This window comes from Tenebrio molitor, chromosome 5 (assembly GCF_963966145.1).
Source record: "Tenebrio molitor chromosome 5, icTenMoli1.1, whole genome shotgun sequence".
Taxonomy (NCBI): domain Eukaryota; kingdom Metazoa; phylum Arthropoda; class Insecta; order Coleoptera; family Tenebrionidae; genus Tenebrio; species Tenebrio molitor.
The window spans coordinates 10,946,896-10,959,453 of record NC_091050.1 but is presented as its reverse complement, the minus strand read 5'-3'; the positions used below and the strand labels follow the sequence as shown (position 1 = coordinate 10,959,453).

General features: G+C 42.3%; 2 protein-coding genes across 7 annotated transcripts in view; both read left to right on the top strand.

Annotated features, from left to right (window-relative positions):
* Nucleotides 1-12,558, top strand: part of unc-5 — a 156,531-nt gene that overhangs the window by 108,000 nt on the left and 35,973 nt on the right. For all 6 annotated transcript variants that reach the window (XM_069047147.1, XM_069047148.1, XM_069047149.1 and 3 more), the window contains one exon: nucleotides 1,330-1,608. In XM_069047147.1, the coding sequence (XP_068903248.1) occupies nucleotides 1,330-1,608 (279 nt within the window). The remainder of the gene's footprint in view (nucleotides 1-1,329; nucleotides 1,609-12,558) is intronic.
* LOC138130589 (EH domain-containing protein 1-like) lies at nucleotides 4,192-7,182 on the top strand. Its single transcript, XM_069047153.1, has 2 exons — nucleotides 4,192-4,889; nucleotides 5,987-7,182. Exons 1-2 carry the CDS (start codon nucleotides 4,418-4,420, stop codon nucleotides 7,120-7,122), a joined length of 1,608 nt encoding a protein of 535 aa, XP_068903254.1. The 5' UTR covers nucleotides 4,192-4,417; the 3' UTR covers nucleotides 7,123-7,182.

Genomic DNA, 12,558 nt, shown 5'->3' with positions numbered 1-12,558 from the left:
TCGATCATCCGTGTTGGTGCAGTATCGAGAAAAATTCCATTTGTGGACAACATCTCCGTCAGAATTTGGGGCGGCGGAAATGTCCCGATGTTAATTTTCGTTTCCGTAACGGCGCCGTGCGGATCGCGTTCCTCACTTTAATTTGCCTTTTTATATTCCTTTCCGTGAAAGGGATTCTTTTTCATCCGAGAGCAAACAAGCACCGGGAGCAAGTTTGTGTGTTTTCAATTCGCGTATCAAAAGCCGTCCAATTTGCAAATGGTAACTTGCACATTTATCATATGTAGGAGAGAGCTGAAGGCAATTCGACGTTGACATCGGGGAACTTGTTTCTTTCTATCCAAAAATACATTTCAAAGGATTCGAACGTTGGAAGCGTGAACGTTCGCCGTAAAGACGTGTTGAATGCCCCGCCACGGATCTCGTCTCTGTGCCATTGTACACTTTTGTTTTCTCCCCCATTTTTATTTATACGCGCACATGCCCGGCAATAAAATAAATTACAAGACATGCCCTATTCCCAGAATGCCGCTTGTGACACTAATTAACGCCGTCATTGTTTAAACAAAGCCCTGATGAATGGCCGTAGAAAAATACAAGGACCAAATCCGACGGGAGACATTCCTCGAGTCGCAGCTGCAGATTCTTCTTGCCCCAGCAACAATTGACAGACCTCCAGCGTGGACACCCAACGATCCTGACTCGTCGATAAAAAACAAGTCGGAAATTTGCGTGAAATATTAAAGTCAAGTCTTGGATTGATTCGTAGCGCAAGTGGTGACAGCTGAAGCTCGTACGAATTGATCTACGACTCGACTTTTCTTTTTCGGGGCTTCTTGAAACGATTTTCACATAATTAGTAGATAACTGTTGGAGGTTTTGGCGTTGCAGCGAAGAAAAGTCAGAAAGTGTTTCTTTTGGGGTGTCGTTGTGCACCGGTGACGTCGTTTCCGTATTTTGAGCTTGAAAGATAGCCAACCCTTTATCGTCGACGTTTACCCGATTAACCCATTTCTGGTGAAGTCTTGGAGACAGGCCAAACTGTGCCAAGCTGATATGTCAATTTAAAAAATTTTGTCGGTTATAAAGGCCCCTAAGTGCGTTCTTATGTCGATCGATCCGCCTCTATCGCGGCTTCAACACTGCGGTACAGACAACACCAGCGACTCACGTTCCAGATAATATCTCGATTTAATCGAGATTAAAGTTGCCCCGCGTTAAATAGACGATCATGTAAGACAATCAACTTTTATGACGCTTTAAAATTATATCGAGCGAGAGCGGGATCGATTCATCCCCGACCTAATTCCCGTAATCTCTTGTTCGCAGACATGAAGAAGACGTTCGAGGAGAGTCCCGTGTCCACTCGCGTGGAAATGGGCCACCAGATGGAGCTGCGTTGCGTGCCGCCAGCCGGCGTGCCGCCCCCCAGGGTGTACTGGCTCCAGGGCGGCCAACCCCTCCAGCCCGACACCTCAATCCTCGTCTCCACCGAAGGACACCTCCTGATCGGCCAGGCCCGCGCCCAGGACACCAACAACTACACCTGCGTCGCGGAGAACATTGCGGCCAAGAGGATGGCGCCGCCGGCCGAGATCACCGTCTACGGTGAGTACACGCTGACGTCACGTGCGGGAGTCCGTCACCGACAAGGTCGAATTCGCGGTCACTCCCAGGGCTCGTGTTGGCCCAGTTTTGGTCGAGTTGGGCCGGAAAGTTTTTCGATTACTGGCATCAATTTCTGAACTGGACGCGGCCGAAGTTTTTATGTTCGAATTTAATGGAGCGATTAAATCGCGCAGTTTACGCGGTACTTATCAATGTCTTAAAGGAGATCTCGCAACTCGGCTGTAATTTACGGGGTACCGTTGCCGGGGATTATTTTATGATTAATTATTTAGGTATTGCCACGGCTTTATGGCCCGTGTACTCTTAAGGACTCAATTTAACTGATTGCTTCTCCGGAGCGAGTTATGAGGCACGTGTTTTTTTTTAACCAAGAGTTACGACCGCTCGAAACACGGAATACGAGTGTTAGGGCCTCTCCGGGGCCAAAAATAGGTCCGGAGCGACGAGATGATCCCGGATTGGGTCCATTTCAGTAATTAACAAGCACTCAAACTGATGCTATGTTTTGTTCTTCAGTTGTCGACGTCAATCCATTCGCTGTTGTGTTAAATACTCATTTATTCATATTTTTTTAATCTCTCGACAATGTTTTGCTGTCTGATAACAATTTTTTTTATTACTGATGGCGAACCTACCCTTTGAAAGCACTAATTATCGTACGTTTAGAGAAGTTAAGCAACGCCGGACGCGGTTAGTATCTGGTTGGGTGGCCCGTAGGGAATTGCAAGCTGCCGTGGCCGTGAGCCTTTTCACTAATAAGACTGAGTCTCCGCACTACCTGTAAAATATTATTTTTCAAAATAAATATGCACCATTGAAGTGTTGGTCTTCAATGTGCAATGCTGTACTGCCTATTGGCAGAATCTGTGCGTTCCTGTGATAAAATGCGGCATAAAAGAGTTCACTAGACGCTTTATAACGTCACGTTCATCCAACACAAAACGAATTAAATGGAAAATGCCATGCATATTTTGCCAAGGAATTGCAACGACGTCGTAGTAAAGAAAGACAAAATATTCGTTATTGAATTTCATTATCCCAACAGTGATTGCAAGTGCAATTAATGAACTTGTGCCGTGCAGAAAATTCATAATTTTAAATTAAAATGTAAAGTCGAAGCGTAACTCGAGTGGTAAACTGCTGAAGGCAGGTGCTACCGTAACCAGTTGAATTTCTTAATGTGGTCTTGAGGTGAGGGCACAGATGCCGTGTCTGTTTTTGCTCGAGACAATGACGACGTTTTGCGACTCGGTTTTGTCGATGTTTGCAGTTAAAAATTGGGTGAGTAGCCGAGGTTGACACCAAGAGTCGACGAGAAGAACAGCACTGCCTGGATAATTTTGTAAACGATTTGTAAAAAGTGACGTGCAATTAAGAAAATCTGTGTGAAGTGTATTATTTATGTGGATAATTAATTTTGGACGGGAACGATGGTGACAAGTGGGCCTTAATAAATGACGTCGTGTCAACAGCGTGCACTTCGATGCTCTCCTAATCGGAGGATTTATTGAAACAATAAAAAGACTACGACAAGCCACCTAACACGATAGCTTTCCTAACCCCTGTTTATTTTTAAAGTGATTTTATTCAGGCATAAAAACAAGAAGGCCCTTCACGAGAGATCCTTCTCCAGATAGTGTCCCCGTTTCCCAAATCTGACATAAACTAACCTGAAACCGGCCCGAAACATCCACTCGATTTTTTCTCAAGTGCCACCTGTTGATCTGGAGTTTTAAATGTGAATTCGATGCGACCAACCATCCGGTGAAAAAAATGATTTCGGAACGCTGGAGCCGTAGGAGCGGAACGGCGTCTGTCGGAGGCGTCCTCGCGGCACAAACAATAGTCCTCTGAGGATGGTAAGAGGAGCCCGGGGCCGAGCAGCACAGATTATCTCGGAAACGTATCGGGTAACTCTTGCCTTTATAATTATATTAATATGTCACTCCCACTTTAGTCGAAGTCTTCGACTAAGAACGAGTCATTAAAGTGCCGAAGACATTAATCGAATTTGACAGAAAACGATGCGGTGTCATATTTAAGGACAAATTATGACTGTTACAGCTTCCGCCATCCGTTTTCTCGATTTAAATGCGGCCGAAGTGGAACAGACGGTGCGGCGATAAATTTTATCTTCACGGGGAAGCTTTCTTCGCTGATGGGAGTTTTACACAGTTTTGTGGTGTCCGGGCGAGTCGTGCACGCACCGGTTGAACTCGCAGCTTTCGGTGTGCTTTCGACGGGCGATGGAGGATTATGGGAGATGATGTATCGGCTTGTTAGGAGTGACGGATATCAAATTACACCCAGCTTAATTTCCACATTAGCGCGAGCAAACAGAACGAATCGAAACAGCGGCGAGCGGTCGTTGAATAATTTATCTAATTAGTAGCGAACGCTGTAAATCACTTTCCCATGCCCATCATTGAATTTTAATTACATGTTACCTAATTAACCCGTGTCAGATTTTTGTGTTGATGTAAATGGCATAGCTGCACCGGGCGAGAGTAAGTGCGAGGTCACGAGTCCGGATCACAAAATAAATTACACTTAAATTGATTCTCATGCTTGGGAGAATTAATTTCGTTTAACACAAGTCATGTTGACTGTTTAAAAGTACCCAACATTAATCAGATGCAACGTCCGACACGTCTTTATCTATGAATAATTTATCGGCGTGCCGGAGGACGCCGGTCTGGAAAAATCTCCGCCGCTATCGGTTTAATCGTTAGGCCGGAGTTGTCACATTTCACATTTGTTTAATTCGAAGCTGTCACAAATCGTCAAAATGTTTAGTTGGTTGAGTCAAAAGCCGGAGATCGTGCACGAGTGCTACGAGAACGTCGCCGAGGGCCTGAAGAGCATCTACAAGAACAAGATGCTGCCCCTCGAGCAGCACTACCTGTTCGAGGAGTTCCACTCGCCCTCGCTCAACGATCCGGATTTCGAGTCGAAACCGCTGATCCTGCTCGTCGGTCAGTATTCCACTGGCAAAACGACGTTTATAAAATATCTGCTGGAGAGAGACTTCCCCGGTATGAGAATAGGGCCGGAACCGACGACCGACAGATTTATAGCCGTGATGCACGGCGAGAAAGAAGGTGTAATACCAGGGAATGCCCTTGTCGTCGACCCCAAGAAACAATTCAGGCCGCTCTCCGCCTTTGGAAATTCCTTCCTAAACAGATTTCAGTGTTCACTCGTGAAATCTCCGGTGCTCAAAGGGATGTCTATTATTGATACTCCGGGGATACTCGCAGGTGAGGGGTGCTGAAATATTGAACGACCCTCTTTGGGAAACGCACCTTTTTATTTATGCGCCTCTTCGTGCAGCACCGACGCCCGAAAACAAATTCGTTGCCAAATTTGACACCGCTCTGACAGCACACTTGTCACATCCCCATCGAATCCTACAAATACTGTCACTCATTTGAAAATAAAAAACACCAAAAGCTTTGCTTCTGTCAAAGGCGTTGACACTTTTGACACGTTTCAAACGGGAAGGACCCGATTATGGAATACGCTCCTGATGTGGAATAGCGGCAGATCTAAGGGAATAGGCAAGGGTTGTTTGTAGAATTTTCACTCGATCCTCTCTCCCCTTGGCATATTCAGCGGCCAGTGTGCCCTTGTGGGGAACCCTCGTGAATGTCCAAGAGAGAAAAGAAAAGTTTTCATGTTCGGTGGGGTAATAATATCTCCACTCCATTTTCTTTATACTTACATTTGTTTTTAAAACAATATCTTGTGCCTTTAACCCATTCTCGAAAGGTCTATGCTTAAAGTCATGATTTTTTCAAAGTTAATCGATTTAGAATTTGCATTTTTTTTTCTGAGAGTGTCCTCGCGTCTAATACGGAATATCACGGGTTCCAAAAGAAGAGATCAAAATCTGACTCGTTTTTTTCCTCAGACGTTGATAAAATTCCATGGTCATCTAAGTCCTCTGATGATGTTACAACCCGTGACCTTGACACAGACTGATTCTTATTCTGGCCCATAGTGACTATAAGATAGACAAAGACAAAGAATTGTCATGTAGTCTTCGAGAGCAGATTTTGCTGATTTTAAATGTAATTTGCCTTTTAAAATGAGCTTCTGTCTTCCGTAATAGTACTTTTTGGAAAGTTGTGTTTTTCTTTTTGTTTTATGTTTGAGTAAAAAGTAGGAAATCTTTGTCTCAGTCTATGTTTATCTTGAAGTTTTTTGTCTGAGTAGATTAAAAATGAAACTGGATTATTTTGTTTTGGTATTCCATAATCGGATCTTTTGTGTGTCGGGATTTCTGAAAACGAGCGACGGTGCTGCCTTCCGGGTGCCTCAACCGTAAAAATTGAGTTCCGGTGGTGGTCCTTAGGCGAGAAGCAGCGGATAGACCGCGGCTACGACTTCACCGGAGTCCTGGAGTGGTTCGCCGAGCGCGTCGACAGGATCATCCTGCTGTTCGACGCCCACAAATTGGACATCTCTGACGAATTCCGTCGCTCCATCGAGGCGCTGCGAGGGCACGATGATAAAATCCGAATAGTTCTGAACAAAGCGGACATGATCGACCACCAGCAACTGATGAGAGTTTACGGAGCCTTGATGTGGTCCCTGGGCAAAGTGCTGCAAATGCCGGAAGTGGTGCGGGTCTACATCGGGTCGTTCTGGGACCAGCCGCTGCGCTTCGACGTGAACAGGCGCCTGTTCGAGGACGAGGCCCAGGACTTGTTCAAGGACCTGCAAAGTTTGCCCAAGAACTCGGCCCTCCGCAAGCTGAACGATCTGATCAAGAGAGCGCGTCTGGCCAAAGTGCACGCCTACATCATCGCGGAGCTGAAGAAAGAGATGCCCAACGTTCTGGGCAAGGAGGCGAAGAAGAAGGAGTTGATCAAGAATCTGAACGAGATCTACGTGAAGGTTCAGAGGGAGCACAACATCTCGGCTGGGGATTTTCCCGAGATACACAAGATGAGAGACGCTTTGGGGAAGCACGACTTCAAGAAATTTCACTCGCTCAAGCCGAAGCTGCTCGAGGTGGTGGACCAGATGTTGAGCGACGACATCGCCCAGTTGATGTCGATGATCGCGCACGAAGTCAACGAAATCAACAAGAGCGAGGTGACAGGAGGGGCTTTCGAAAATATAGGAGATCGCAGCTCGCCGTTTGGGTACAAGAGGGGCGAAGGTGTCAACGCGGGGTTGGGCGAGCCCGAATGGATCGTCAACAAGGAACGAGCCGCTTTTGATGCGATTTTTGACAGACTTTCACCCAGCGGGACGAAATTATCGGGAGCCACGGCTAAACCGGAACTGATCAAGTCAAAATTGCCGAATTCTGTCTTGAGCAAAATTTGGAAACTCGCAGATGTGGACAGGGATGGGTTTTTGGACAGGGACGAGTTCGCTTTGGCCATGCACTTGATCAACGTGAAGGTGGAGGGTAACGATCTTCCCGAGGACTTACCTCCCCATCTGAAGCCTCCACATAAAAAAGCGTTCGATATATGACGTTGTTGTAATTTGAATTAAGTGTTTTACGAGGCTAATTAAAATTTACACCGAAACAAAGTGTTGTAAGTTCGTATCGCGTGCACATATTTTTCGATTAATGCATCCGTGCGAGTTTTATGGCTTTATTGCGTTGTTTTCTCAGATTTTATGTCCACGGCTCTAACCAGTTTGGACACTAGCTTAATCGCGGTTCATGGAGTTTATTTTGCAAGTGCCGTGGAACATGAACCGTCGCCAAACATTACCTTTAACTTATCCTGACTTATAAATTATTGTCCTTGGTAGGTTTCCTAAAAAAAATTCAAAGCTGTGCAGTGCCTACGTGAGGCAACAACCATAGTTGTAGAAGATTTATTAACATTGAACCAAGCTCTGTGGCTAAGGACGTAGCGGGTTCACTTTACATTTTAGAGGTCCGGGGTTTGAATCCCAGGACCGCCTGACCAGGTATGGGTTTTTTCCGAGGTTTCTCCACACCATAAATCTTGATAGGCGTATATCAAAGATAGGCAAAAGCTGGGTCAACATCTCTTCCCATCGATACCAACGACGTATATGTCTTTCGAACCAATCCTTGGCTATACCCTTCCTAACTGCCTTCCATTGTGGTTATAGGCGTTGGAAAACCTACCAACAGCTTGACCTCCCTTGGGAGAGAAGGAAAGACTGAACCTTTACTATTTTTATTACCACTGATGAAATCCAGAGAGATTACAAGACACAAGATTGAAATGTGTAGACACATACAAAAGCCTTCTTCGAAAAAGGAGGAAAAGTCATATCATCAGTCTTTTGGAATTCTAAAGAGTTAAAAATGAGATTATCTTCTAAGAGATTAGACCGTCATCAGAGAGAATTTGTGAATCTTCTGGATCAGTCATAGACAGATATGACTCCTTGGAACTTTCACCCTTTCGTAAAGTGAAAAATTGCTTACAATTAGATGGAAAGAAATTTGCAACAAATGAGGAAATTATTGCAGTTATTGGGGAGTTGTTGCTAACTTAGGAAAAACCCCTTTTAAGACGGGATTGCAGCATGGAGAGAGCAAATGTGTTTTTGAAGGTGATCTAAAAAAAATAAAACCAGTTTTTAAATCATCTTTTGGTGGTCTCGAGATCAGGCCTCTAGATTTTCAAACATCCTTCGTGTTTGCAGACTTGAACAGTCTTGATTCGGGTTTAACATGGCAATACTGTTAGCAGTGATAAAGAATTCCTCAATTACGGTGAATGTTCTATATTCGCGACATTCTGCAAGCTCGTGCAGTTTTGATGGGCGATCGGCTAATTACGGATATTCCACGTCCTTTGTTCGATTTTCTTTTGGCTTCATGAGCTCGTTGCGATAGGAAAGGGCGGAGCAAAGGAATCAGCCTACATTGTGTTCCATCGGTTCGGCGTTTTTAATCAACGTAGAAGGGTAAAAACATTAATTGAAACGAATCACTTTGAGAGCACAAACTAAAACAGACGGTTCAGAATTCGAGGATCGGAAAACGGTCTCTTTTAGACAGCTGCAGGCCGCACTAAACCAATTAAAACAAAGAACGAGGCTTTCGTCCTAATTGTATCCGTATTAGCCTGCATTTGATGGTCCTTTTTGCACGGATTAGGCCGGAATGTCGGCGGTGAAACAATTCGGTCCCATCAGCAATGACCGTCATTAAAATTACCAGACAACAGCGTAATAAAATCAAAGCAAGCCCATTCATCTGTTAAAAAGCGACAGCGCGGAGGCATTCCGACGGACTTAATCTGGTGGGACTGTTGAAGTCGTCGTTCAACTACCGTTTTCGTGGAGGTTGAAAAACGAGCACCAGTTGAGTGAGGCAGGTGCTCATTGCGAACGGTACATTAGGCATGTATCATTGCCGCAATAAATTACGTCCGACGTGTTTTGGAACACCTGGGGGAAATATGGACAGGTGAAATTTAAAACCGCCCGTATTATTATTAAACACGAGAAGTGACTCTTAAACAAACACCATTATTTGTGGAATAAAATCCGAGATGTGGTCACGAAACGTGCCGTGTTGATTTTCTTTTCGTCACATTCCTGTTATTTTAGTTTTCGGCGAGAGTACGTGAAGATTAACATGGGAACTGGTAAATATTTGGAAGCTCTAAGCTTCAATGGGTCTCTTCTCGCCGATGTCCCACATGTTGTGCGTTTCATCTCCGCGGAACTGTTTATTTTCGCGAATCCCATCCCATCTGCACGAGCAAATTTCACACAAATTGCTTCTTATTTGATATTTGCCCTGGCCGGAAAGGTGATACGGTGATACCGCTCGTCAAACACCTTTCTAAGGCCGACGCGTTCTGTCCGAATGCGCTCCCGCTCGCTCGAAATTTCCATGTTTGCCTTTCCACTCGAGATAACAGAGAGCGGGCGCCCTACGGTGTTTCGAGTTATTTTTAAAAATAATTAGTTTCGGAAGCTTCAGCCAGCGGGAGCGGAACGGTTCGGTGAAGCACGGCGGGCCTGCAGACGAAGAATCGAGTATTTTAAGTGCAGACGCATTAGCACGACTTCCATTCGTTCACTTTGGACAAATTAAGATTGAAGTGGACAAACAAATGTGACTGCAATTACTCAAGGGGTTAGCAACTCGTAATTTACTCATATCCGAGCTATTCCTTTGATCGCGGCTAAATTTGGACGGCGAAAGGGATCGTTTAAAAGAATAACAATGAGGCCGACGAATTGCTATTTTGGAACTGTGTCACAAGAGTGGTCGTTCAAAAAAAAATTCAAATGGAGTTCTATTGGCGAACGTCGAGGCCGTTAAATTTTAAAGGATTTAAATGAAAGACAAGTCAATTTATTTCAAATAAACTGGTTGTTGGAGTATCAAACAATTTGTGTTTTTTTTTTACTTGTGTGTAAACGATTTCATTGAGATTAATAGAAGAAAAGGACAAAAACAATTTTCAATTTTGTGACGTACCTACAACTAATGAGGTTCTGTTAAATTCTCAAGTAAATTTAGGTACGCTAGAAACTACACATGTGCACTCTAATTGCATATTGTGCATGCAAATTTGCACTAAGATATAATACAGAAGTGAATTCATCGAAATAGCAGACCGGAATTATGAATTAATGCAGACAGGAATTACTTACGGGGTTACAGTTATGACAATTATTATTGTTGTAGATTTACAAAATGATCGATTAGTTTGAAAATCACGTAAATAATGTTATTATGCAATAATTTTTAATTGTGAATGTTAATGTGAGAAATATGAACATACTATTTATACATTAGTGGACAGACGACGAAACGAGACTTCCTTAGAATCTTCAAAAACCAACATCTTCCTGCACAGCCAATTTACAGTTATTTGACAGATCATCTATTTTTAAACAATAAAGAGTAAAAGAAAATGGTACAATGGGCTAAGAAGATCTTTTTTGCTAACACACAAAGATAAGATAAGAATGTTAGGAACAAATATTTCGATGAAAATGGGAAATAAAAAAGCACCATCCTCTTGTTTCATTTGGGATTGCCAAAAAACCTTAGTGAAGAAGAATCAAATCCTACAAATGTCTCAAAGACGCGGTCACTTTTTGATATACACTATTGGACAAAAGTAGAGCAACAAAATTGTTGTTTCTATTATAACTAAAAAATAGTTTTAGAATTTGGAGATTTTTTAAATTAATTATAATGAATTACCACCTCTTAAGTTAAGTAATGCATCAGACAAAAATGGTACAATTTCTGCATAGTTTGGCTTCAAAAATGTTAATATTAAAAATTACTGAAAAAATCATTGCGACAAAAGTAGAGCAACACTTCTATACAAGATGATTTTATTTAACTTATCGAAAACAACAATTAAAAAGAACATTAAAAAATAACAATTACAATTATCAATAGTACCTACTACTCTAATAATTAATGGAATATCCATTATTACTTATAATCGCTCTACAGCGCCGTGGCATTGAGGAAATCAAATTTTGAATGGTATTGTCTGGAAGATTTGCCCAAATTTCATTAATTTTTTCAAGCAATGCCTGTGTATTAGGAAACCGAGTTGTGCGAATTCGACGTTCTACCTCGTCCCATAAGTTTTCGATCAGGTTGAGAGCTGGAGACTGTGGTGGTCACTGCAAAATCTCAGCATTGTTATTGTGAAACCTTTCCTGAACAAGTCGCGTCGTGTGTTTAGGGTCGTTATCATGTTGAAACACGAAACGCAAAGGCATTTCCCATTCTGCATATGGTAGCATTACATTTTGCAGAATGTCCCGATAAACAAAATATCTATCAATGATTCCCTCAATACGGTGCAAGGGGCCTACTCCATTCCACGAAAAACAACCCGATAAGAAAACACTCCCCCCTCCATGTTTAATTGTAGGTGTAGCGTACTTGAGATTGATCTGGTATTCTGGTGTTAACTGGTCGTCTTACACGTTTCATTCCGTCAGAACTGTACATTTTATAGCGAGTTTCATCGCTAAATAAGACTTTTTTCTAATCGTGTATGGTCCAGTTAATATGCTCTCGTGCAAATGCAAGCCTAGCTAATCTGTTTCTTCTAGAAACAAGGGGCTTTTTCACTGGACGTCGACTAAACAATTTTGCTTGTATTAATCTTCGTTGAATTGTTCTTGGACTAACCAGAATTTCCGGAATTTCTGCAATAATCCGCGGTGCAGGTAACCATGGATCATTTTGAGACATTCTTTTAATCCGTCTATCCATTAAAATAGTAGTTTTTCTGGGTCTTTCTGATTTTGGAAATTTGTCTAAGTGTCCTCATTCGTTGTAAGTAGACATTATTTTTGACACACTGTATTTCGGCAAAAGAAACTGTTTCGAAATAGCAGACTGTTTTTTTCTCTCTAGATGGGCATTTATTACCATCTGCTTTAATTCTTTACAGATAGGGATGCCTCGTGGCATGACTAAAATTATGTGGAAATAACTAACAATGATAAATTGGAATATTTTAGTTCTTACTTCAAGCAAAGACTTTTATTTTACGAAAAATTCAAAGTGTTGCTTTACTTTTGTCGCATAAACGGTGTGCACTTGCGATAATAAAATTTCTTAAATTGCTTTGGGTTAATATTATAAACGATTAGTTATCACAGGTGACAGCCGCCTACTTGGGATTTAAAAAGTAATTAGAATTTGTATTTCTGCCATTTAAATATAAAATATTGAATTTTTTCCTTTTCTTTTTTGAAGTTGCTTTACTTTTGTCCGATAGTGTACATATGTATCTAGAGAATGTAAAATTAAAACCTGTCAAAAATATGATAATCTTCAAAAATGTATAAGAAAAATAAAATGTCGGAAAGAGAATCATAAGAAAATTAGATTGATGTCAAGAGGAAAATGAGAATGTAGAATGAGAAGAATTAAAATCAGTTACTTTGACTATCATACTCCAAATACTATAGTTG

Excerpts from the sequence above, each read along its gene's own strand:
- LOC138130589 (XM_069047153.1), top strand. The coding sequence starts at position 4,418 with ATGTTTAGTTGGTTGAGTCAAAAGCCGGAGATCGTGCACGAGTGCTAC. Across the intron at positions 4,890-5,986 it reads TACTCCGGGGATACTCGCAG|GCGAGAAGCAGCGGATAGAC; the intron begins GTGAGGGGTGCT and ends GGTGGTCCTTAG.